This window comes from Lemur catta, chromosome 1 (assembly GCF_020740605.2).
Source record: "Lemur catta isolate mLemCat1 chromosome 1, mLemCat1.pri, whole genome shotgun sequence".
Taxonomy (NCBI): domain Eukaryota; kingdom Metazoa; phylum Chordata; class Mammalia; order Primates; family Lemuridae; genus Lemur; species Lemur catta.
In genome coordinates, this window is record NC_059128.1 from 175,507,151 (window position 1) to 175,531,023 (window position 23,873).

The 23,873-nt window shown below is 36.1% G+C and overlaps 1 protein-coding gene across 1 annotated transcript; it reads left to right on the forward strand.

Moving 5' to 3' along the window:
- On the forward strand, nucleotides 1–23,674 carry DIPK2A (divergent protein kinase domain 2A). The gene is made up of 3 exons (XM_045539404.1): nucleotides 1–855; nucleotides 16,663–16,966; nucleotides 20,998–23,674. The coding sequence occupies exons 1-3, from the start codon at nucleotides 199–201 to the stop codon at nucleotides 21,327–21,329; spliced, it is 1,293 nt and encodes a 430-aa protein (XP_045395360.1). The 5' UTR covers nucleotides 1–198; the 3' UTR covers nucleotides 21,330–23,674.
- Nucleotides 23,675–23,873: the final 199 nt, after the last annotated feature.

The window sequence follows — 23,873 nt, forward strand, 5'->3', positions numbered from 1 at the left end:
AGCTCGAGAGTTGTGGAGACTAGTGACTGGGAGAAGTCGCAGCCTGCTCGAGTCGGCTCCTTCCCGCTCCCCGTCTCCCTCTCTCACACACCTACTCCGCCTCTCGCCCGGGCCCCCTGCGGGTCGCTCTCGGAGTCTTGGCGCGGTGGGGGCGCCCCGGGGGTGCCCTCGCCCTCCCGGAGCGGGCGGGCGGGCGGGATGTGGCGCCTGGTGCCCCCGAAGCTGGGCCGCCTGTCCCGCTCGCTGAAGCTGGCGGCACTGGGCAGCCTGTTGGTGCTGATGGTGCTGCACTCGCCGTCGCTGCTCGCCTCCTGGCAGCGCAACGAGCTGGCCGACCGGCGCTTCCTGCAGCTCAATAAGTGCCCGGCGTGCTTTGGTACGAGCTGGTGCCGCCGCTTCCTCAACGGACAGGTGGTGTTCGAGGCGTGGGGCCGCTTGCGCCTGCTGGACTTCCTCAACGTGAAGAACGTGTACTTCGCGCAGTACGGCGAGCCCCGCGAGGGCGGCCGCCGCCGAGTGGTGCTCAAGCGCCTCGGCTCGCAGCGCGAGCTGGCGCAGCTCGACCAGAGCATTTGCAAGCGGGCCACGGGCCGGCCCCGCTGCGACCTGCTCCAGGCCATGCCCCGGACCGAGTTCGCGCGCCTCAACGGCGACGTGCGTCTGCTCACGCCCGAGGCGGTGGAGGGCTGGTCGGACCTGGTGCACTGCCCCTCGCAGCGCCTGCTCGACCGCCTGGTTCGCCGCTACGCCGAGACCAAGGACTCGGGCAGCTTCCTGCTCCGCAACCTCAAGGACTCCGAGCGCATGCAGCTGCTGCTGACCCTGGCCTTCAACCCCGAGCCGCTGGTGCTACAGGTAGGCGCGGAGCCCGGGCGGGGGGCGTCCTGTCGGGAGGGGCCGCGCGTGGGAACCGGAGTCGGGAGAAGTGGCTCCGCCCGCGCTCGCTGTCAGTTTGGACTCGGCCGGGCTGGACCAGGCTGCGGGCGTGGGAAGGGGGCGTCGCTGGGGGACCCCAGGGACTGTTCCGGGTTGCAGAGGATGACCCGGCTAATGGAGAGTTTGCTCTTGTCACCTAGACTCGGGCGCATCTCGAATTTGATTGCAGATCTCTCAACGCCAGAGGGAGTGCGTCTCTAACGCTCCCAAAATGTCTCTCCAGCGAGTTTCCGTCCGCTCTCCTCCCTGCCTTTCTGCCTTTATCTGCCAGGGCTTGCACGTCCACGGCACAGACTGTTCACGAGCCTTTGGACCTTTTTTAGTTCTTTCCAAGTGGTTTTATACCGCGTTCACTCTTTCCTTTACTGACCCTCGTGGTTAGCCTAACTTCGGCCTCAGTCTTTGTTTTATTTCTTAGGTCATTTACCTGACAGTCATTCGGACAGCTAATTCGGGGGCAAGTGGGGGGAGATAAGGTCAGAGAATGGGACAGTGGTCAGGGGTGGGGTTAATCCAAGAGCCTTGCTTTGGGTGGGATTAGAGTCAGAGAAACAGGAAAAAGTAAGGCAGCGTTGGACTTGGGTCTGGGAGGGCTTAAGGCCAAGATGGGTATTTTCATCCTGATCCTGTGACCTGCCCTATTCATCTGGTAATCTGTCGAAGGAAGATGAAATGTTAGGCCAGGGCGAGAAACAGGCAAGGAGATTCTTGCCTCTCGCCGAACTGCGTTATTTGCTCTCTTCTGACTTTATTTTCAAAAGAAATGTGCCTTTTAGGGAAATAGAATGGACTCTTTTTACTGGTGACAGCAAAAACAGAGAACAAAAGCAGTGTTTACCTTTAGACTATTTACTTCTTTCTACACATCCCCGCCCGGCTTTAGTGTGATGTCCTTGGACAGTGATTACAACTGTGGGGTTGTGATCCTTTCTTGTAACTGCAGGAAAACTTACTGTGCTTTTCCATGCCAGTTTTGCTGTATTTCAAATACGAAGGGAAAAAAAATGACTTAAAATTCATCACAAGTGATTTTGTTACACTTCACGCCCTTTCTGCACTACTAAGAATGTCACTGATATGTTCACAATGTCAGGTTCATAAAAAAAAGAATGTCACTGATGGCTGGAGGGTTTGTACAGCGTGGTGGTTTGCTTTTTAAAATCTAAAGTGCATGAATAGGAATGTGCAGTATGTGTTTTTTTTTTCTCAAGTTCTACACTGCCCATTTTATCTAAAAGAAACGAACTTTGTTTGATTAGTTCAGCCAAATAATTTTAACACAAATATTTTGCTTCAAACAAAAATTTAGAGTGTGTCTTAGTAAATTTTAAGGCATCTTAGGATATATATAATGAGTTAAAGTACAGGTTATATATTAAATACTGCTGCATCTCCTAACAGTGATTGTATAAAACTGGTTAAACTTCCCTCAAAGAAATTTACTTTATTCAGTTGTTCCAAAACTAGTAAGTCTCTTAAAGCTAGGGTCCCCAACCTATGATGAGTTGTATAATTATTTCATTATATATTACAACGTAATAATACAAATAAAGTGCACAATAAATGTAATGCTCTTGAATCATCCGGAAACCACCCCCCCACCCCCACCCCCAGTCCTTGGAAAAAGTGTCTTCCGTGAAAATGGTCCCTGGTACCAAAAAGGTTGGGGACTGCTGCTCCAAAGGTTCAATGTATATTTTTGATATACACACACTTGAAACGTTTTTTTCATTTAAGCTATCTTTTCAATTTAAGAAATAGAAATCTTATTGTTTATGTTAGCAAGGTTGGTTCATGGAGATAGCTTTAGCAGTGTGCTAAAACAGTCTGTCAGATTCTGTGGGACCCAACAATTTAGTAAGGAGCTGTCTTAGTAATGTACACTGCTGTACTGAAAATACTGGCTGCCTATTGAAAGATTTTTATCAGGTGATTTTAAATACTGAAGTATAAATAGCAACTAATACTAGCACTAATGTTTTAAGAACATCATGTATCCAGTTCTTTATAAATGTAGTCATGGTGTCTGAATTTGAGAAACTTTGGCATTCGATTTATACTAAGGTAAATCTCTTGTTCAGGAAGGTTTTATATTTTTTTAAAGTTTGAAGTTCTGTTGGCATTTTCAGATTACTTTATAGTTGAGATAGGTTTTCTTGTGTCTTGTTTTCTGATTAACTTTTCCCTCATACTTGCTCTTTATCTGTTTTCATCTTTAGTGATAAACAACTTTTTTTAAAAGCACAGTAATTTTTTTTTTGTTTTAAACTTACACAATTGCTTTGAGTGGGTCCATTGATGAGTTATGAGTTTGTTTTTAGTATGTGAGGAAACATGTATCAATATTGTAGACTGTGGCATTTGTAAACTGCATTTTTAATTTAGATAACTCAGTTTCCAGAAATAATACTAATACTAATTACAAACTGTGAAATATAAATTTGGAGTCTTTAGTACTAGTCATATTGGTATGTTCTTTTTTTAACCTGATGAACAAGCAAATGGAATAGAAAGACTTATTTTTAAATAAAAGAGATCTTCATAGAGCTGCTTTCTTTATAGAACCACTTGATCTTTGGTAAAAGCTAGTGAGTTAAGTATGAACAATATACTTGAGGATTGATGATGGTATAAAACCACTAAAATGAAAGGAATCTCAAAATTCTGTGATCAAACATAAAGGTTATTATACAGTAAGCCAAATCATGATGTTCATTACTTTTTGTTAGCTAGGCAAACTATTCATTTTTAGTATTTGTAGGGGTTGATATAAAACTGTGTATAGCTGTTTACAGTAGTATTGGGATATTAATTGATATTGATAGAAAAAGTCAAATTTGGCTCTCTGTATTTTGCTTCATGTATTTTTTAAAAAAACATTTTTAAGGGTACAAGTGTGTGTTTTACAGCTTAAAGAGGAACTCACTTTTTTTTTCCAGGAGAGGGAGCTACTTGGATTTTTGGACAGTTGGTGACAAAGTAGATTTTTCTTATATTGTCCAAAAATTAACTACTTTGGAGAAAAAAGTCTTTGAACTGACTTCAAACTATTCTTAACAAAAGTTCCAGTATAGTAAAGATGCTTCCTAAATAAGCATTTAAAAATCTCTTTTGATAAGGTACTAAAGAAACAACTGAAAGATACATATGACTTTAACCCATTAAACTTGCCTCTTCTGATTTAAAAAAAAAAGAAACTGTAAAAAATTGAAATTTCTATTATACCTTGAAAGGTATTGAGTGTGACATATATACACACAACTCTTATCTATGTAAGGCTACACAGATCTGTAATGTAAGTATGAAATGGCATGAGAGTAAGACTCTCCCTATTGTTGATAAGTTAGTTTTACTAGCTTACAGCAGCTCATCTAGCTCTAAGTTGTTTTAGCATAGAATTATTATATTCTAAAGAAAATGATAGACATTTCAAGCAACAAAATTACGCTAGTAGTACCTTTCAAATTTTCTACTCCAATTATCTTTTTTCTTCTTCACATTTTTACTTCACAAAGAGGCATATTTCAATGCCAAGGATGCCATAATCCTATGGAAAAAAAAATTGGAGGAGAGGAGCCTTGTTGATTTTGTATTGCCTAATGGAATCTTGGAATATTCAAAATTTGAGGTGTCAAAGTAATTGGCAAGATGGCAAGTTATTTTACTGCTAAATTTTCTTTCAGTGTTTGTATTTACCTATTTTTGAATTTACAGAAGAGAGAGAGAGAGTGTGTGTGTGTGTGTGTGTGTGTGTGTGTGTGTGTGTGAGTGACAGAGAGAGAGAGAGAGAGAGAGAGAGGGAGAGAGAGAAAGAGAGAAGGGGGAGGGGAGGGAGAAAGAGAAATGCTTCCGGATTTACTGAAGCTCAGGTAGTATCTCTGACTTGGTAACCCGGGAGTAGTGAAGATGGTCTTGTTTATAGGAATTTGAAGAAAGCTCTTGGTTATTTAAGGGGAGGAGCTGGGATTTTATTTTACTATTATATTTGTAGAACTTTATTTGCCTGAAATTTTCTGAATCATGGTTTTAATAGGATTTACTTTATTTTTATAATATGTGACTATAGTTATTTAAGCTATGACTTAACATCCTGGGGCTCTCAAACACTTGGCTTGAGAAATTTTCGTTTTTTTAGTTTTCTTCTGAGCTTGACTTTAACTGGTGGGTTTAATTAAGTTCCTCTAAAAGGGGATTGGGGAATTTGGTACTTGGTCCCTGCTAGGGTGTAAGTTGGAGGCCAAGACAGATAACCTTCTTTCAGGCTTTTCTTCCTACTCCCAAATTTTTACCCAGATGAAATCAGATTAAAACAAAACAAAAACTGGAGACTTCCTTTAAAATATGGAGCTAAGGGTAGCCAAGGATCTTGTGGGGCAATAAGTTTCTAAAAGGGTGTTTCCAACTTTGTCTCATGAGTTTTTTTTTTTTTCCAAACAGCTTAGGGAGCCACCTATTTCTCTTTCACTGGCTGCTGCCTTCCCACATGAAGGTTTTAAAACACATTAGAGGTAGTTTTGAGTAGGTAGGTCTGAGTAGAGCACTTTTTAATCTAATAATTTCATAGCTTTTTGACTTTTTCTGGTTTTTCATATGAGGTTTCATTGACACTTTTGACACTTGTGTGTTCTTCATGAAGGAGCAAACAAAAATAATAAAACAATTCTAGGTACCTCAGGTCCCCCCCAAAAGAGGGACTTTTATTTTAGAAAGGCCCTAGAAACAATTACCCTTAAGAAAGCATCACTTCAGGATCAGTGGAGCAAAATCACTTGATACCCTGGTCTAGTTTCTGGATTTATCAATGTCTTTGGACCATTATTAATTTTGACCTTTTTGTAGTTTTGTCTAATCTTCGAACTGATCTTTGTATTTTCACTGCATGGATTAGCACATACTCCTTACACGTGTTTTTTTTTGAGGGGGAGGTCTGCTTTCTAGACATATGTGGCTGGTTTCCCAGGGGATTGGGAGACTGGTTTTTATTTTCTTTTTTTCTGGCTTGTGGTCTCTGACCTACTTCCTTATTGCTGTCATTTGCTGCTGACTCTTCACAGAATGCTTTTTCTTTCTTCACTTTTCATTCATTACCTATATATTAAATTAATAATGACCGTAGAATGTAAATCCTACATTCTTCCTACACATACAATGAATTTTAATAAATGGTTGTAAAATATCTTAAGACTGAAAATTACTAGTGTAAGATGAGGGTAGTTTTTCATCCCAGTCATAGACCTTGAAAGGTTTTAAATTATATAATCAAATCTTTTATCTAATTTATAGATTCTTGATAGGAAGTTATCTGTGAAATACCTGGGAGCTCTTTGGAGTTATAGCAAGAACAACTGAATTTTGTTTGCTCCATTTGGCAGATAGTCTGTTACAAGGTATCAAGGTATTTGGATTGAAAGAATGGACAAACGGTCCTAGGCAGGGGAAGTAGCTTACTGTGTAGGAGGTAGGTACATAATACCTACATTACTACTACAATCAACTACAATATTAATTACAATCAATATAGTGTAATAAGCCCTACAAAAAAGGTATATGCACACTCTCAAATGACTCATTTTGGAAGGGACATCTGGTTGTATCTTGGTAGGAGTGGGTATCAGGGAATGTTTCAGGGAGGAATTGAGTCCTGAAGGATAAATGGGGTTTTGCGAGTAGATGGGGGTGGATTTTGCCAGTAAATTCTGCCAGTAGATGGAGTAGTGGTGGGGACAGTGTTGAAATAACATCTAGTTCACATTCAGTGTTACTACACAGTTGTTGGGTGGCATTGAGCAAGTCACTTTATGTTTCAGATCCTGAGTTTTATAATCAGTAAAATGAGGATGTTAATACTTACCTAACAGGATTGTTTTAAAGACTAAGGGAGATAGGATTATTTAATTAATATATGTTAAATATTTTTAATTGTAAAGCTTTTGGCAATGCATTATTTCTTTGAAAATCAGATTATTTCGTTTTTAGATAAGAAAGTAGTTGAAAAGTTCTTTAGTGCATTATGCTGACATCTACGAATTGTTTTTCCTGTTATGTAAAATGTATATAAATTTTACTTATGGCAGAAGTTCAAATGTCACCCTACATATATATTAATATATATATCTCATATGTACCTATGTAGCTATTTCTTCAGATATAGTTTTTTGGGAATAGTAATTAAAAAGGGGGTTAGGGATTTGTACCATATAAAATGCAATGAATAGAATGAATATTGTAGGAAAAAGGATTTAGATAAGAATTCAGAAGTACAAGGCATATAGTTTATTTTTTCTCTGTAAACCATTATTACAGTTTAATAATTCCATTTAGTACATTAATGAATGGTAATAACAAAAAAATAGGTTAAATCTGAGTTATTTATGGGTACAGAATCTTAAAAGATTTATCATCTGAAATAGGCACGATGCTTCAGGGTTGTCTTCATGTTTTTCCTCTTTGGTGCTCTTTTGGGGTTTTAACTCTGAAGTGAAGAGATCTGACAAGAATTCTGTGGCATTGCTCAATAGTGCCAGGAACTGATCTATACACCTTTGGGATACAGCAGAGATGACAAGCCAGAGCATAGTTTGCATAGCCTTTGCTTTTTGGAGCGTTCATTGTGGACAGCAGATAAAGAACAAGGTAATTTCAGATTTTGCATACCATGAAGAGAACAAGGAAGAACCTGTGTTGGAGAATTGATTGGGGATGGAATACTTTAAATTGGGTGGTCAGGAAGAATGACGCTTTAGCTGAGTTTGAATGATGAGAAAAAGCCAATGGTACAAAGATCTCAGGGCAAAATCTCTTTCAGGCAAGAGATGTGGCAAATCCAGAGGCCCCAAAGGAGGATCAAGCATTGGGGTAGGAAGCACAGTTAGAATGTAAGATCATAGATGCAGGCCAGGACTGCATAGATCCCATGTAGCATTGTAACCATGCTTTATGAACTAGGATTTCATTTTCAGAGCAGTGGGAAACAATGGAAGTGTTTATAGCAAGGCCTGGTTTGTGGAGAATGTGTTATAAGTGACCAGAAAGGAATCAGGGAGGCTTTTACACCCTTGTGGAAGAAAGCATAGTAATTTGGATTAAGATAATAGCAGTTGAGATTATGAAAAGTGGTCAGATCCAATATATTTTGGAAAAATAGCTCCTAAGACTTGCTGATGGATTAAAATATGAGGGAAACGGAAACGTAAAGGCTATCTCTCTTGGGTTTTTGTTCTGAGCAACTACTGAGTGACTTTTTATTATAAAGAGAAAGCCACCCAGAGAAGGAATGGATCCTAAGTGGGGAAACCAAGAGTTTTGTTTTGGTTATGTTAAATTTAAGACAACAAGAAAACTGATCTGCTGAAACCAGGCACCAGATATTTAATGGAGGGAAATAATTGTGCTGTTAGTGGGTGTTTTGCTGTTCTTCAGAAGGGCTGTGTTAAGTCAGTTTGCGAACCAAGGAAGGTTGGTATTATTCTACTTGTCAGACTGTTTAAGAAATCAGATCTTGACTAAGAAAAGTAAGGTAGCATTCTTAGGTTATTGGGTCCAAAAGAAGGTTATTATGTCCTTTTTATTTCCTTGAAATTTTGTTTTTATTGGGAGTAAATGTGAGTGTGGTATTTGTAGGTATATATTCAGTTTACAAACATTGGCTCACTTTGTGGCTCACTTTTGCTGGTTGTGAGAGTAGGTAAGATAGGGTCAGTTGAGACTAGTAAATTTATGCATATTTAAAACTGTACCCAAGTAAGCTGTTTTTTTTTTTTTTTGAGAGGGGGTAGAATTTATTCTTTTTAAAATTTTTTTCCAGAGACAGGGTCTTGCTCTGTTGCCCAGTCTAGAGTATGCTGTGGTGTGATCATAGCTCACTGCGGCCTCAAACTCCTGGGGTCAAGTGACCTTCCTGCCTCAGCCCCCCAAGTAGCTGGGACTACAGGTACATGCCACCATACCCAGCTAATTTTTCTAATATTTGTAGAGATGGGGTCTCACTGTGTTGTCCAGGCTGGTCTTAAACTTCTGGCTTCAAGTAAGCCTCCTGCTTCAGCTTAGACTATTTATTCTGAAAGATAATTTATTTCTATTAGACTTTGGTAGAGATTACTTTTTTTTTTGGTGGTTGTTGTTGATGTGTTTTGACATTCGTTTCCAATTTTAAGTACAGCTGTTGGACATGGTATTCAGTGAAATAACACAACCTTACTATTTTCAGGGCATTACTTAATATTGTTGGAATTTGAGGTGGGTGGAAGATGGCATTCAGAAAATTATTTCGTGAAATAAATGGAACATATCCTAGGATTTAAAAATCTGGAGATTGTTAAGCTCCTACAGTATTTGTAATGGATTTTGGCCACTACTTGGCAGTATAAATTAAGAAGCTAAGGTCTTAGAGAAATTTTAGCAAAATTCAGTAACCATTAAATCATCCCAGTAATTTTACTATATTCCCCCTCCAGACAGTTCTTAAAACTGTGAACACATTAGTCTGTCACCAGTATGGTTGACTAATCTCTATGAACAGCTGTTATAACATGCATTACTACAATGGGATTTTCTTCAAATTTGGGCTTTTAAAAATAATTTTAAAACTTGAATTGAAACTTTAAGCATTTTCTATGCTTTTGATAACATTTAGTTCCTAAGAGTGTTCTCATGTTTATATTTTGTATTTTTGCTTTTGTGCAGAAATGCAAGTTATGTAGAAAGTCTGATAACCAGTTTTTAGATGGTATACTTTAATTATTAATAGTTTTTTTACATTAGCTTGTTTATACTAGGAATTTCCTCCTTTTTTAAAAAAATCAGACTTTCATAGTAACATATTTCTTGTTCCGTATTCATTTTGTCTCTTTAGGCAAACTGCAAAGTTGTGCCCCTTTTAATGGAATATTGTGAGGTAATAAATGACTATAAAATATCGTATATTTCTTGTATGAAAGGAATTTGGTCTTTTAGTTTACAAATACTACTTTTGATTACATAGAAAATAAGATAATAGAATAATAGAGCACACTTTTAAAGTTGACTTTATTTTAATCTATTAGTCTCATGTCATTCATTGTTTTTAAGTAAATAAGTAAAACCAAAAGGTATTTTTTTATATATCTTACTCATGTTTGATGTCTGCTTTTCTCATGACTATGTTATGACATGATAGAATAAAATGGCCTTATTAACCTGACAGGACAGTATTAGCTATTGATCAGAGGGGATTATTTTGGATCACATAAAATATAATATTTGGTTTTGATCTAGGTAAGTAATAGGTCAGCATTTGAAAAACTTCCTTTGTGGTGCTTACAAAAATTAAGTTGAAATACTATGTTTACATATGTATATGTTACCAATTTTTAAATTTCTTGCATTTTTAGTGCTTGCAGATGCTCTATACATTTCTCATAGCATCAAGTCTTTATAAAGTTTGATAAATAATTATTGCATCATAATTAGAAACTACTAGAGGGCAGTAAAGGTATTTTTCTAATTTGGTGGTTCTTGGCTATGTTTGGAAGGTGCACATTGCTTGTGGATGCCTTTTAGTAGGTGATGTGAACATAAGCACATCTCTTGATGAATGTTGATTCTTTATTTAACAGATTTAACTAGGAAATATAAAAGTACTTTGGTGAACAGTTCTTTATAAAGTAGTATTAAATTTATAAAGTACATTTTATACCTTTTTTTCTTTGATCATTGGATTGCCCTGATGAATATGATGATAAAAATATTATTTCAGTTCTACAGAGGAAGAAACCAAAGCTCAAAGAAATTATTACTTTGCCATGGTTACAGCTCATGAGATGTAGAGGTGGAGGTGGACCTCAAAATCTAGCCTTATAATTTCAGATTCATTATTCTACTTACATACTTATAGTCCACTTATATTGCCATTTAAATATAAAAAATGTAATAAATACTATAAAGAGTATAATATATCTAAATTTTCCAATGTTTACTATAAAATTGATTATATACATTATATTATCACCTTCATTTTTTTTCCTCCTACAATGGATGATGACTTTAGTGGTTTTGTTATTTCTGAAACCTTGGCTTTAACATAGTATCAGTGCATACACTATTATTATTAGCATTATTTGAGTTTTACAATATCCAAGAAGTACCTTAAAGTTTTGTTACCAATAAAACAAAAGAAAAAAACATAGATATGGGATTAGGTTTCATATTTAAAATACTTTTTATTTTGTAAATTAATAGTGAAACATTTAATATTTCTTTAAATCTTAGCATTTAACCATGTTTGACTTAATACTTCAAATTTCCATTTTTAATTTTTACATTAGTAGTACAATAGATGTCTTTGGGTTGTCACCAACTTCTTTAAAAAATACAGTTATAGAAAACTGCCTATATACTTCCATATCTCTTTTGTGCATTTGTATAATCTTGAACTAATATCTACTTTTAAAAACTTTACATATTTATGACATATTCAAGCCTGATTAAAAGCCTTGAAAAATTAGTCGAGTGTCTCTAATCAAATTATAATTGATGCCATTCTAAATTTAAATATGCCTTTCTTCAAATGAAAAGTGCACATTTTTTTAAGTTATAGATAATTCATTAAAATAATCATATTTTATTTCAGATTAAACTGTGTTCTTGTGCTAAGCAATTTGAAAACTCTGATTTTTAGATTTTGTTTTAAATAGGAAAATGTAGACTTCACCAGTAAACTTATCCTGGCTGCACTGTGGGAGTTTGATGATCAGGAAGAATCTCTTTTTCCTTTTCTTTTCTTTTTTTTTTTTTTTTAAAGCTCAGAGACTTGTCTAACCAGGTCATCATTATCCTTGTTTTTCTTATTGCTTGATATTTTAACAAATCCAAGCTCTAACATCTAAAAATTTTGTCTCTCAAATTCTGCTTGACCGTGGTATTTTGGTTTTAAGCCAGAATTGCTTTATACAAATACTTTGCCTTCTTTTGAGCATTTTCTTTGAACTACAGTGTGTTCAATAGAATTCTGTTCTCATTAATGAAATTATGACTGTTTTCATTAGTCAATGAAAAATTCTTGTCATCTGAGCAAATGGTGTGAATTCATTTTCATTTATTAAAGTTCTTCCAAAAGATTAGGTGGCAAACTATATGAAAGAACTGTAGTGCTCTTCTTAAAATGAGGCATAACGGTATTTTAGCTAACATTGTCAGAAATCACTGTATGAATATAAAGTTGCTCAATGTGACATTTGTTCATATATTTTACCCTTTTCTATGTGGGACCTGGGTAATGAAGTGTAGATTTGACTGTCATTTGCCAATTGGAAACACTCCAAAAACAAGGAGGCATTTGTACATGTGCAGATGTTGGCACGGTTCCCTTTTCTCCTGTTGTCAAAGACCATTTTATTTTCACAAAGATATGTTTGTATCTGTTCTGCAATATGGCATTGTGAATAACATACCAATAGTGTATGGAGAAGGTTTTTGTTTTACTTTCTGTATGACAAAACTATATAGTCTCACATATTACTTATTTTTAGTGCTTACATTTTTTATGTGAGGGATTTTATACATGAGTGGTTCTGGGAAATAGTTAAATCTTTTGTAATAATTTGTCTGACTAAAATTTCAGGGTCATGGGTATATTTTAAGTTGAGGGGGAGTTGAAAATAATGTGTGGTTATTAGCACACAGTTCTTACACTACACTTTGGATATGAGCAATCTGTCACTTATTCTAATGGCCAAAAGAAATAAAAAAAAATTCTCAGGTTCAAGATTAAAAATGTCTTTACATCTAATTGCTAAAGAATCAGTAGATAACATCTCTGAACTAAAACTGAATTAATTTACTATAATTAAATATTCATAATATATCTAATTTTTTCATTTACATAGTATTTTATCACAAAGCTACAGATATTAAAATTTTAAAGAAAAAAGTTACATACCCATGTATAGTTACTGTGCATTGATAAAGTTGAAAGGGAGCAATTGAAAATAGTAATTATAGCTAAAGTTTAGTTTTACAAATCTTTTTTGTTCTAAAGTTAATAAAAGTTTTAATGCAAGGGTGTTATTGAGTTTTGACAATTTTTTAAAACTCAGGGTAAAATTACTATTGCCCATTTTCCTAAGAGATACAAAAGCCTCATCTCCAGGTCTTTAAATGTATAATATATAGACTATTCAATTTTTAACAATGGAAGTAGGCTACATTTATATAGCATACCTCAGATATATTGTGGGTTCAATTTTAGACAATTGCAATAAAGCAAGTCACACGAATTTTTTGGTTTCCCATTGCATATAAAAAGTTCTTTTTACATTATACTGTAGTCTACTAAGTGTCCAACAGCATTGTATCTTTAAAAATGTATACCTTGATTAAAAATACTTTATTGCTAAAAAATGCTAACAATCATCTGAGCTTTCCGCAAGTTGTAAACATTTAGCTGGAGAGGAGTCTTGCCCTCCATATTGATGGCTGCTGACTGATCTGGGTGATGGTTGCTGAAGGTTGGGGTGGCTGTAACAGTTTCTTAAAATAAGACAGTTAAGTGTGCTTGATTGGTTGACTCTTTCTTTCACAAAAGATTTCTCTGTAGCTTGCCAGTTTGATAACATTTTACCCACAGTAAAACTTCTTTCCAAATTAGAGTCAATCTTGTCAAACTCTGACACTGCTTTATCAGTTAAGTTTATGTAATAGTTTAAGCCTTTTGTTGTTATTTCAACAATGTTCACAGCATCTTCGTAAGGAGTAAATGGTGGTTTATCAGGAGTAAAAAAGTGGTTTCCATCTCAAGAAACCACTTTCTTTGCTCATCCATAAGGAGCAACTCTTCATCTGTTAAAGTTTTATCATGAGATTAGCAATTTAGTCACATCTTCAGGCTCTACTTCTAATTCTAGTTTCCTTGCTGTTTCCACCACGTGTGCAGTTACTTCATCCATTGAAATCTTGAACCCCTAGAAGTCATCCATGAAGGTTGGAATTGACCTCTTCCAAACTCCTGTTAATGTTGATATATTGAACTCTTCCCATGAATCACAGATGTTCTTAATGGTATCTAGAATGGTGAATTCTTTCCAGAAGGTTTTCAATGTACTTTGCCCCGATCCATCAGAGGAATGATTAAGAAATGTATTTCAGTAAAGCTTGAAAGTTGAAACTGCTTCTTCATCCATAGGATTCAGAATGGATATTATGTTAGCAAGCATGAAAACAATATTATTCTCTTTGTATATCTCCCTCAGAGTTCTAGGGTGACCAAGTGCCTTGTCAGTGAGTAGTAATTTTTTGAAAGGAATCATTTTTTCCTAAGCAATAGGTTTCAACAGTGGGGCTTCAAACATTCCATAAGCCATGCTTTCAACAGATGTACTGTCACTCAGGCTTTGTAGTGCCATTCATAGAGCACAGGTGGAATAGATTTAGCATCATTCTCAAGAGCCCTAGGATTTTTTGGAATAGTAAATGAGCATTGGCTTCAATTTAGTCACCAGCTACATTAGCCCCTAACAAGAGAGTTCCCCTTTACTTTGGAGTTTTGAAGCCAGGCATTGACTTCTCTTCTCTGGCTATGAAAGTCCTAGGTGGCATCTTCCAATATAAGGCTGTTTTGTCTACATTGAAAATCTGTTGTTTAGCTATTTTTATCAATTATCTTAGCTAGTTCTTCTGGATAACTTGCTTCTGGATAGTTTCTATATCATCACTTCAACTCTCACTTTCACATTATGGAGACAGTTTTGTTCCTTAAACCTCATGAACCAACCTCTGCTAGCTTCAGACTTTTCTTCTGCAACTTTTTTACCTCTCAGCTTTCATAGAATTGAAAAGAATTAGGGCCTTGCTCTGGATTAGGTTTGGGCTTAAGGGAGTGTTGTGGCTGATTTGATCTTCTATTCAGACCAGGAAACTTCCTCCATATCAGCAGTAATGCTGTTTCACTCTCATCAGTGTTGTGTTCATTGGAGTAGCACTTTTAATTTCCTTCAAGAACTTTTCCTTTGCATTCACAACTTGGCTAACTGTTCAGTGTAAGAAGCTTAGCTTTTGGCCTATCTCAGCTTTTGACGTGCCTTCCTCACTGAGCTTGATCATTTCTAGCTTTTGATTTAAAGTGAGAGATGTGTGACTTCTCCTTTCCCTTGAACATGTAGAGTCCATTTTAGAGATATTAATTGGCCTAATTTCAATATTCTGTCTCAGGGAATAGGGAGTTCTGAGAAGAGGGGAAAGATGGGAACAGCCAGTTATTGGAACAGTCAGAACACACACATTTGTCAGTTAAGTTCACCATCTAAAATGGGCACAGTTCGTGGCACCTCAAAACAGTTACAATAATATCAAATATCTTTGATCATAGATCACCATAGCAGATATATTATAATAATAATGAAAAAGTTTGAAATATTGTGAGAATTACCAAAATGAGACACTGAGACACAAAGTGAGCACATGATATAGGAAAAATGGCATCAGTAGACTTACTCAATGTTTGGTTGCCACAAACCTTCACTCTGTAAAAAATGCAATGTGTGAGAGATGCAGTAAGCAAAGCACAATATAATGAGGTATATCTGTATTCTATAGTATTTTGTTAAAATATTATATTTAATACTGTCTTCCCAGTCTGCCTCTCCTCCCTGATAATGGTGTGTAAACATCTTCTCGTAATTTTTTTTCAAACTTGAGTAAAGGTTCTAGGCTGAGGGATTGGCTCTTAGAACATACCTCTGGTCATATGATCCCATCTAAGAAGTTGTTTAAAACATTACTTACCATCCCTTTTTTCTCTAATGCTCATTTTTTAATTATGTGTTTTAACAGTGGGAAGTATCTTAGATAAAGCCTAACATTTTACTTAAGTTGGAAATGACTTGTTCGGAGACATGGAAGACTTTTGATTTAGGGTGATAATACTCCCAGTAGTTTTAAAATACATTAGAAAACCTTGCTAAGATGAGAATGAATAATTTTGAGACTGGGCCAAGGTGAACAGAAAATGTGATGGTTGAAGAAAGGGAAACAAGATGGCCTTGGGACCAAAGGTGCTGGGAATAGAGGTCACATTGATAGGATATTAGTTTGCACCTTCCCAGCCTTTGGATGTAGGTTAAAAGACACCTCCCAAGAATCCTTCTCTGAATTGCATCCCTGCCTGCTACTGGACTAGGTAAGGCCTAAATGGCTCCTTAGGATTTGTATCACTGCTTTTTGACTTAACACTTAATACTCATAATTATTTATTTGGTGTCTGCCCTTTTAAAATAAAAGCCCATGGCTAAACAGAGACTGTTTAGTTCACTCTTATTGCTAGCGTAACACAGTTCCTGATACCTGGTAAATGATTGCTGGTTAACAGATTGCAAAGCTGTTCATTCCAAAGAAAGGATTGGTTGATTACACTTAAACAGTCAAGAAGATAAGAGAAAGTGTAAATACTTTAGATTTGGTAATAAAGACAGTGTCTTGCTGTTTATTGATTAATTTGTTTCTGAGATTTTGATAAGCAAGACTTGTCAATCCTATTTTAGCTTTATAATGTAAAGTTCTCCATTTAAATTGTTTTTCAGATCCATAGTAATGGTATGAGTTAGAAAAAAAAAGTGAAGTTTATCTCTAATGAACTGTTGAATATAACAAGAAAATCCAAACACATTCTTAGTAGTAATCTTTACTGAGAGGATCTGGGGATAGACATAGGATATCTCCTTCAGAATGTCTTATAATGTTTAGATAATTCTTTTGTAGAGTTTTCCGTCTGATGAAGGTTGGCCATTTGCAAAATATCTTGGAGCTTGTGGAAGAATGGTGGCTGTAAATTATGTTGGCGAAGAACTATGGAGTTACTTTAATGCACCATGGGAGAAACGAGTTGACCTCGCTTGGCAATTAATGGAAATAGCAGAGCAGCTTACAAACAATGATTTTGAGTTTGCACTCTACCTCCTGGACGTCAGCTTTGACAATTTTGCAGTTGGTCCTAGAGATGGGAAGGTAATCATTGTGGATGCTGAAAATGTTTTGGTTGCTGACAAAAGATTAATTAGACAAAGTAAGTATGTAACTTTTAGGTATTTTTTGTACACACTTTTTCGGTGTCAAAATGATGGTTATATTTATATGAAGTAAGCCTTAAATTTATTCTTTAGGTGGCAATCTTGCATCTTTTTTGCTTTATATAACTAGTATCAGTAAACAAATGCAGGTACTCAGCAACTTATGAAGGGGTTGCATCCAGATAAACCCGTAAATTGAAAATTTTGTTAAGTTGAATGACATGCAATTAATACATCTAACCTGAACATCAAAACATGCTCAGAACACTTACAGTAGCCTATAGTTGGGACAAATCATCTAACACAAAGCCTATTTTATAATAAAGTATTGAATATCTCATGTAATTTATTTGAATACCATACTAGAAGTGAAGAAGAGAATGGTTATGTGGGTACTCTAAGTACAGTTTCTACTGAACGTGTATCACTTTTGCACCATCTTAAAGTCGAAAAATTGGAAGTTGAGCCATTGGACTGTCAGTACTAATTTATTTTTATACTTGCACTCATAGTCTCTCCATATTTAGTAAAATATCCTTTGGGTTCCAATGAACACAAAATACCTAGACTCGTGTGTTTTGCATACTATGTGCTGTAGTCTGTCTTTTAGGAGTCTAATGCAGAATTAAGTTTACATTATTACAGGCCACCAGAGTGACTGTACTGCTTTCATGAGGCATGATTTTTCTGTGGAATCTCTTACAGGAATGTTCTGTATTGTATTGTTTTGTGGGGCTCCTACAGTGATAGTTTGGTTTTGTTTTTAACCATTTGGGATAATTTCTAGCACTGTGGATCTGACTGTGGTTTGACATTCTGATTATTACAATTCACCCAAAGCTTCGTTCTCCTTTTAATGTTTGTGAGCTCTTCACAGGATAGGTGAGCAGAGTGTCTGAAGTGTTTTAAAAGTTAAATGCTGTAGGAATTTTAAAGTGTCCAGGACAAAGCCTGTAGTTCTAAATCTAATTCAATTAGAAAAAGAACGAAAGGGTTGTTGCTCCATGGTTAGGGTCTTATATATATATATATATTTTTTTTTTTTTTTTTTTTTGAGACAGAGTCTCACCCAGTTGCCCGGGCTAGAGTGCCGTGGCATCAGCCTAGCTCACACCAACCTCAAACTCCTGGGCTCAAGCAATCCTCCTGCCTCAGCCTTCTGAGTAGCTGGGACTACAGGCATGTGCCACCATGCCTGACTAATTTTTCTATATATATTTTTAGTTATCCATGTAATTTTTTTGTATTTTTTTTTTTTTTTTAGTAGAGACGGGGTCTCACTCTTGTTCAGGCTGTTCTCGAACGATCCACCCGGCTTGGCCTCCCAGAGTGCTAAGATTACAGGCGTGAGCCACTGCGCCCAGCGTAGGGTCTTATATTTTTAGTCCCCCTTTCTCCCCTGATAAAAGGGATGTAAGGATCTTTTGATGAACAGAGGCTGAAAACTTGTGCACCTTGGGGAATGCAGTTAATGTGACAGCAATATATTAGGGTTGATACTTACTTTTGCATGATCTTAGCATGATCCTGCTAAATACTTGGTTATTTCCACTGACTTGTTTTGATTCTGTACTAGCCAAACACTTTCTGATTATTGCTTTACTTGCCATGTAGATCCTCCCACAGGGAGTGAATGCCCTGCTGGAGTGTTCCCTACCCATTTAACCTCTTCCAACATCTGTGAATGTTGCACCAGCTGACACCATGCTTTTATTTTTAAAAGAGTACAATTCAGTGGTTTTTAATATAGTTAGAGTTGTGCAATTTGCCTAACCTTTTAAGATTTTTATTCCAGTGTTTATAAAAATAATTTTTTGCAATTCATTTTATGTGGACATTTCTGAAATAATTATTACAGTTTTATACCAGCTGATTCCTGACCTTGGATAAACCCCCCTCTATAACTTACATATTCTTACATTTCATACAGTGAACATTTTGCTTCAGTGCTATTTTAACTCTGGCTAGTTCTTTTCAAATATCTCATGGGCCCTCTAAATAGCCACTTTGCAAAAGGCCCTATCTACTAATTCACCCTCTTTTCTTTTACTTTCTAGTAAATGACCTTTATTTTTTTCTTCACAGGGAAATTGAGGTTTTGCTATGGTAACTTCCTCAGCGTCCTTCCCTTTACCATCTAAATCTAGTTAAAACAACACACATTCAATCTTTCTTTTTCAGACAAAGTAAATCCTTCCTTAAGAATTTGTTGACTCAGTTATCTTCTTCAACTTCGCACCTCTTTCCTTTAATACCCAGTTTCTCTTACCTCCTCATAAATGGGTATGTATAAGACCCTCTCCTGCTTCTTCTTGCTTTTCAACTGTTTTTATAAAAGTATTGCTTATTTACCACTCTCTTTCCTCAACCTCCATTCATTACTTAGCCCATTAAAATTTGACTTAGATGTCTGCCTTGCCATTAGCAACTGTCTAATTGGCAAATTCATGAAGTGGCTCTGATTACCAATTTCTTGCAATTCTTTTCTCGACTTCCTTCTACTGGAATAGTAGCTTTGTGAAGACATTAAATATGATTTTATTTCTCCTTTGCTTAAATGGTTTTCTTGAGTTCCTGTTGTTCTTCAAGTAAAATCTAAACTCTTTACCAGGGCATAATCTGTGTGACTTAGCTCTGTTCTGCTTCATTTTTAATATCCTTCTCTCCATTGCCCTTGATGCTTCAGCTATAATGGCCTTTTATCTTCTTGAATGAACCTTTCTACTTCTGGGCTCTCCCATATGCAGTTTTCTCTGCCTGACATGCCTTGTCCCTCCTCCACATGTGGCTACTTACCCTTAAGCCATGGCTCCATGCATCAACTACATCTGTCCTGATGAGTTCTAAATATGCCTGTTATACCCCTGACCTCAAAGTCAGAAGTTTCAAGTCTAGTACTAATTGCTTATATGACATACCCACCTGGATACCTTATAGATACTTTATATTCATTTTATTTATGTATGAAATATTGATACTATTATGTTAATAGTATATCTGTTTTGTTATCCAATAAGAACCTTAAACTTTACCCATATACTTATTTGTTAATTTTTGTGTGAAATGTTTCTCCAACCTGGCTTTTCTCTCTGGGCCTTTAGTTGCTGTCATCATAGTCCTTCCGGTCTTCAGCTCATAGTTATCTCTCTATAAAATAAATCATAGTCATGTTCAGTAAATTACAACCTATTTTCCTAGCTTCATCTGTGCCTCCTCCCCAGGTACCTGTTTCAAACTATAGTCAGTAAACTATTGTCTCCCGAACCAGCTGGCCAATCCCTAACTCCATGCATTTGCATATATTGTGCCCTGCACCTGGAATGCTGTTTTTTCTCTTCCTGCTTTTTCTTTTTATTTTCTTTAGACTCACTCATTTTTGCAGATCTTGCTTCTCTTTAGATTTTTTTATCTTTAAGACTTAAATCACTTGGGGGAGGCTAAGACGGGAGGATCCCTTGCAGCCAGGAGTTTGAGACCAGCCTCAGCAATATAGCAAGACCTGTCTCTAAAAAGAAAGGAAAAATTAACCTGACATGGGGGCACACACCTATAGTCCCAGCTATCCAGGAGGCTTAAGCAAGAGGGCCCTTTTCCCCAGATTTGGTCACTGCAGTGAGCTATAATCGTGTCACTGTACTCTCCAGCCTAAGCAACAGCATGAGACGCCATCTCTAACAAAAAAACAAACAAATAAAAAAAAACTTGTATGTTTTATGTATCCTTCTATAGCCCCCAGGTAAAAGTGCTGATTCCTCTCTACTCTTGTAGCATTGTGTCATACTTCTGTGTGGCGTTCTCTGTGTCTGGTGGAAAGCCACTAGACTGAACTTGTAAGTGGTAGGGATCTTCTCTGATCCTTCTGCCTTGCATTGGTAGGCTCCCAATAAATGTTTGTATGAATTAATACATTTAAATGTTTAAAGATATAATATACTTTTATACATAAAAGTATAGAACAAATACTTTTATGTCAAAATTAACCACTTTAAAATGTATTTTTCTCTTTCTGCTTTTCCCCCTTTCACAGATAAGCCTGAAAATTGGGATGTATGGTATGAAAGCAAATTTGATGACTGTGATAAGGAGGCTTGCTTGTCATTTTCAAAGGAAATTCTTTGTGCTCGTGCCACTGTGGACCACAATTATTATGCTGTTTGTCAGAACCTCTTATCCAGACATGCCACCTGGCGTGGCACTTCTGGAGGACTCCTTCACGATCCACCAAGTGAAATTGCCAAAGATGGCCGACTCGAGGCCTTGCTGGATGAGTGCGCCAACCCAAAGAAGCGCTATGGCAGATTCCAGGCTGCAAAAGAACTGCGTGAATATCTAGCACAATTAAGTAACAATGTGAGGTAGTCGATGGTGAACTTTTTTTTTCTTTTCTCCATTTAAACAGCACTGGCTAAAACTAAACCACCAAAAACTATTTGGAAAAGCGAAATTTGGAAGTATTACATTCAGAGGATGATAAACTTGCACTGATAAATCTTATATTAACATCCATCAAAATAAGACATCACTTCAAAAATCACAAGGCTTCTGCAAATAAGTATGTTCTTATACTTTGGAGACTTCAGCTATCATCAACTGCTTTGCCCCACCACCCCTCCACCCCTCTGATGCCTGAGTGGATTAATGAATATTGTTAAGCTATTGGAAGTGAGTCTGATAGTTACATTGGCTTGTGTATCAAAGGGTACTTGGTACTTAGTTTGCATTACTATCATGATTTTGTGAATCTCTTGCATTTACTTTGAATGTCAGGTTAGACTGGCCTGTTTTATAGGCCACTTTTTTCTTCTGATGTGTAGGGGTTTTTTCACTTTTATGTTTTTTATTAAATTTTATGCTTTCAGGTTACTATAGGTGTTCATTTAAATTTTGACTAGTTTTCATTCAGTGCTATGCGGTACATATTTACTGTTAGGGCGGGATTCCCAGGTTTACTGTTTTTTTTTTTTTTTTTTTTAGAACTAAATATTATATTATGTAAATACTTTTTTTCACTACCTTCTGTGGTTTCACCATTGCATGATATAATTTCAGGTTATTTAACAGTTAGTCCCTCTATGCCTATAATTGTAAGTGTTCACTAAACATGAAGTTTGGCATATGTTGCAAAATGTCATTTTGTCCTTTACTAAAGGCTTTAAAAAGATACTAGCAATCTACACCTTGTTGTTAATTTTGGTTCAGAAAAAATATAACCCAGTATTTTTAAAATGCTAACTAGTCCAAGATAGTAATGCGTATGCCAAAGAAATATTAGACCTAGTCTCATGTTTGGAATTTAAAATAAGATTTGGTTGTCTACTTATTCTTACCATCTGACTTCCAATATTTTAGCTTTGTCATTAAATTCAGATCTCCCTGTTTAACTTTGAAAGTTAAACTACTGCTTTCAAGAATATTTTTATGTGAATACAAATTAAGAAACGTGAAATTTGTGGGCTATTTAAAAAATGTTAGAGTATATAAGTTGACTGTCACTAACATAGATAATATTTCTCTGTTTGAAGTTATTAGTTTTGTTTACAGCAAAGTTTGGTGTAGTGCGCAGTAGTGAGTTCCAGACTGACCTTATTACAAATCAGAAAGTGATTAAAATATACACAACCAAAGCCAAGTTTTTTCTTTTTCATTCATTCAACAACTATTTATTGAGCATCAACTCTGTGCCAGGCACATTACTAGCTGCTACACACTGTTTGAACATGACATATGGTTAAGTAACTTTAAAATGATTATCAAAAACTTTAATGTAGGTATTTCTTAAGTTGAAATAACATTAGATTTGGATGATGCTTTCATGTTATTTTTACTGTTGTGATAGAGATTCTACATGTACCATCTAAAACTAGGTTACTACAAAAAGAGGAGGATAAAATCAGTAAAATTAATCCCAGTTTAAAAACTGGAAGGAAAAGGGTAAGAGCTCTGCATTATAAAATAGTTGCGTTGTGTTAATTTTTATACATCAATACATTGCATATGCCACTTAGCCCTCAATGAAACATTTAAGTTCTACTAAACTGACTTTTTACAACTTTGGGAGATTTTTGAGGGAAATAGGTAAAATTATTTGTCAAACATTGATCTCTTACTCAAACTACACATTTTCAAAAAGGAGCACCTTTTATATTTGGTAAGTTTGCATTATAAACCTTAGAATGCCAGTCACAGAGGGGTTGTCTGTCTATGGTTTAGCAAACATTTATTTTACTTTTTGGAAGAGTGATTGTGACGGCAGAATGGAAAGTGAGAAAACACTGCCAGCAGTGATTGCTACTTGAGGTAGTTTTTTATAACTACCATTTCCCTTCCAGGAGATTATGTGAAATTTCTTTTATCTTTGGAAAAGATTGAGGAGAAGATAGTAAAAGAATTAGAAATTTAAAATTACAGGGAAAAATATGTATGTGAAAAGCAATAAATATTTTGTTCACTTTGCTATCAAGATGTTCACTATCAGATATTTATTATACAGCAGCAATTTATATTTTTAATCATTGCCCATTAATAGACACAGTAAAATATTTTTGAATCAGACATTTGGGGTTTGTATGTGCATTAAAATTGTCTTTTGTACTGTAAGTTACTGTTAATTTGAATATTTTATCAGAACTGTCTCCCTGTGCCTTTATAATATAAAGTTGTTTCTACAACTTTTAATGATCTTAATAAAGAATACCTTAATCACACTTTTCGGACTGTCTCTTAACTTCAACTGTCTAGGTTTTTCTTGAGTGGAAAATAAGATTTTCTTTTTTTCCTCTTGCATGCATTTTGTTAGAATTTTTGGGAACTATCTGGTTCAGGTGTAAGGTGCGCTTCAAGTATGTGTTTTGTTTTTCTGTAGTAGTAAATGACTATTTAAAACTTTTACTACTAAAATGGGAT

Coding starts and splice junctions, on each gene's coding strand:
- DIPK2A (XM_045539404.1), top strand. CDS start 199: ATGTGGCGCCTGGTGCCCCCGAAGCTGGGCCGCCTGTCCCGCTCGCTG. Junction 856..16,662: donor CCGAGCCGCTGGTGCTACAG/GTAGGCGCGGAG, acceptor ATTCTTTTGTAG/AGTTTTCCGTCTGATGAAGG. Junction 16,967..20,997: donor CAAAAGATTAATTAGACAAA/GTAAGTATGTAA, acceptor CCCCTTTCACAG/ATAAGCCTGAAAATTGGGAT.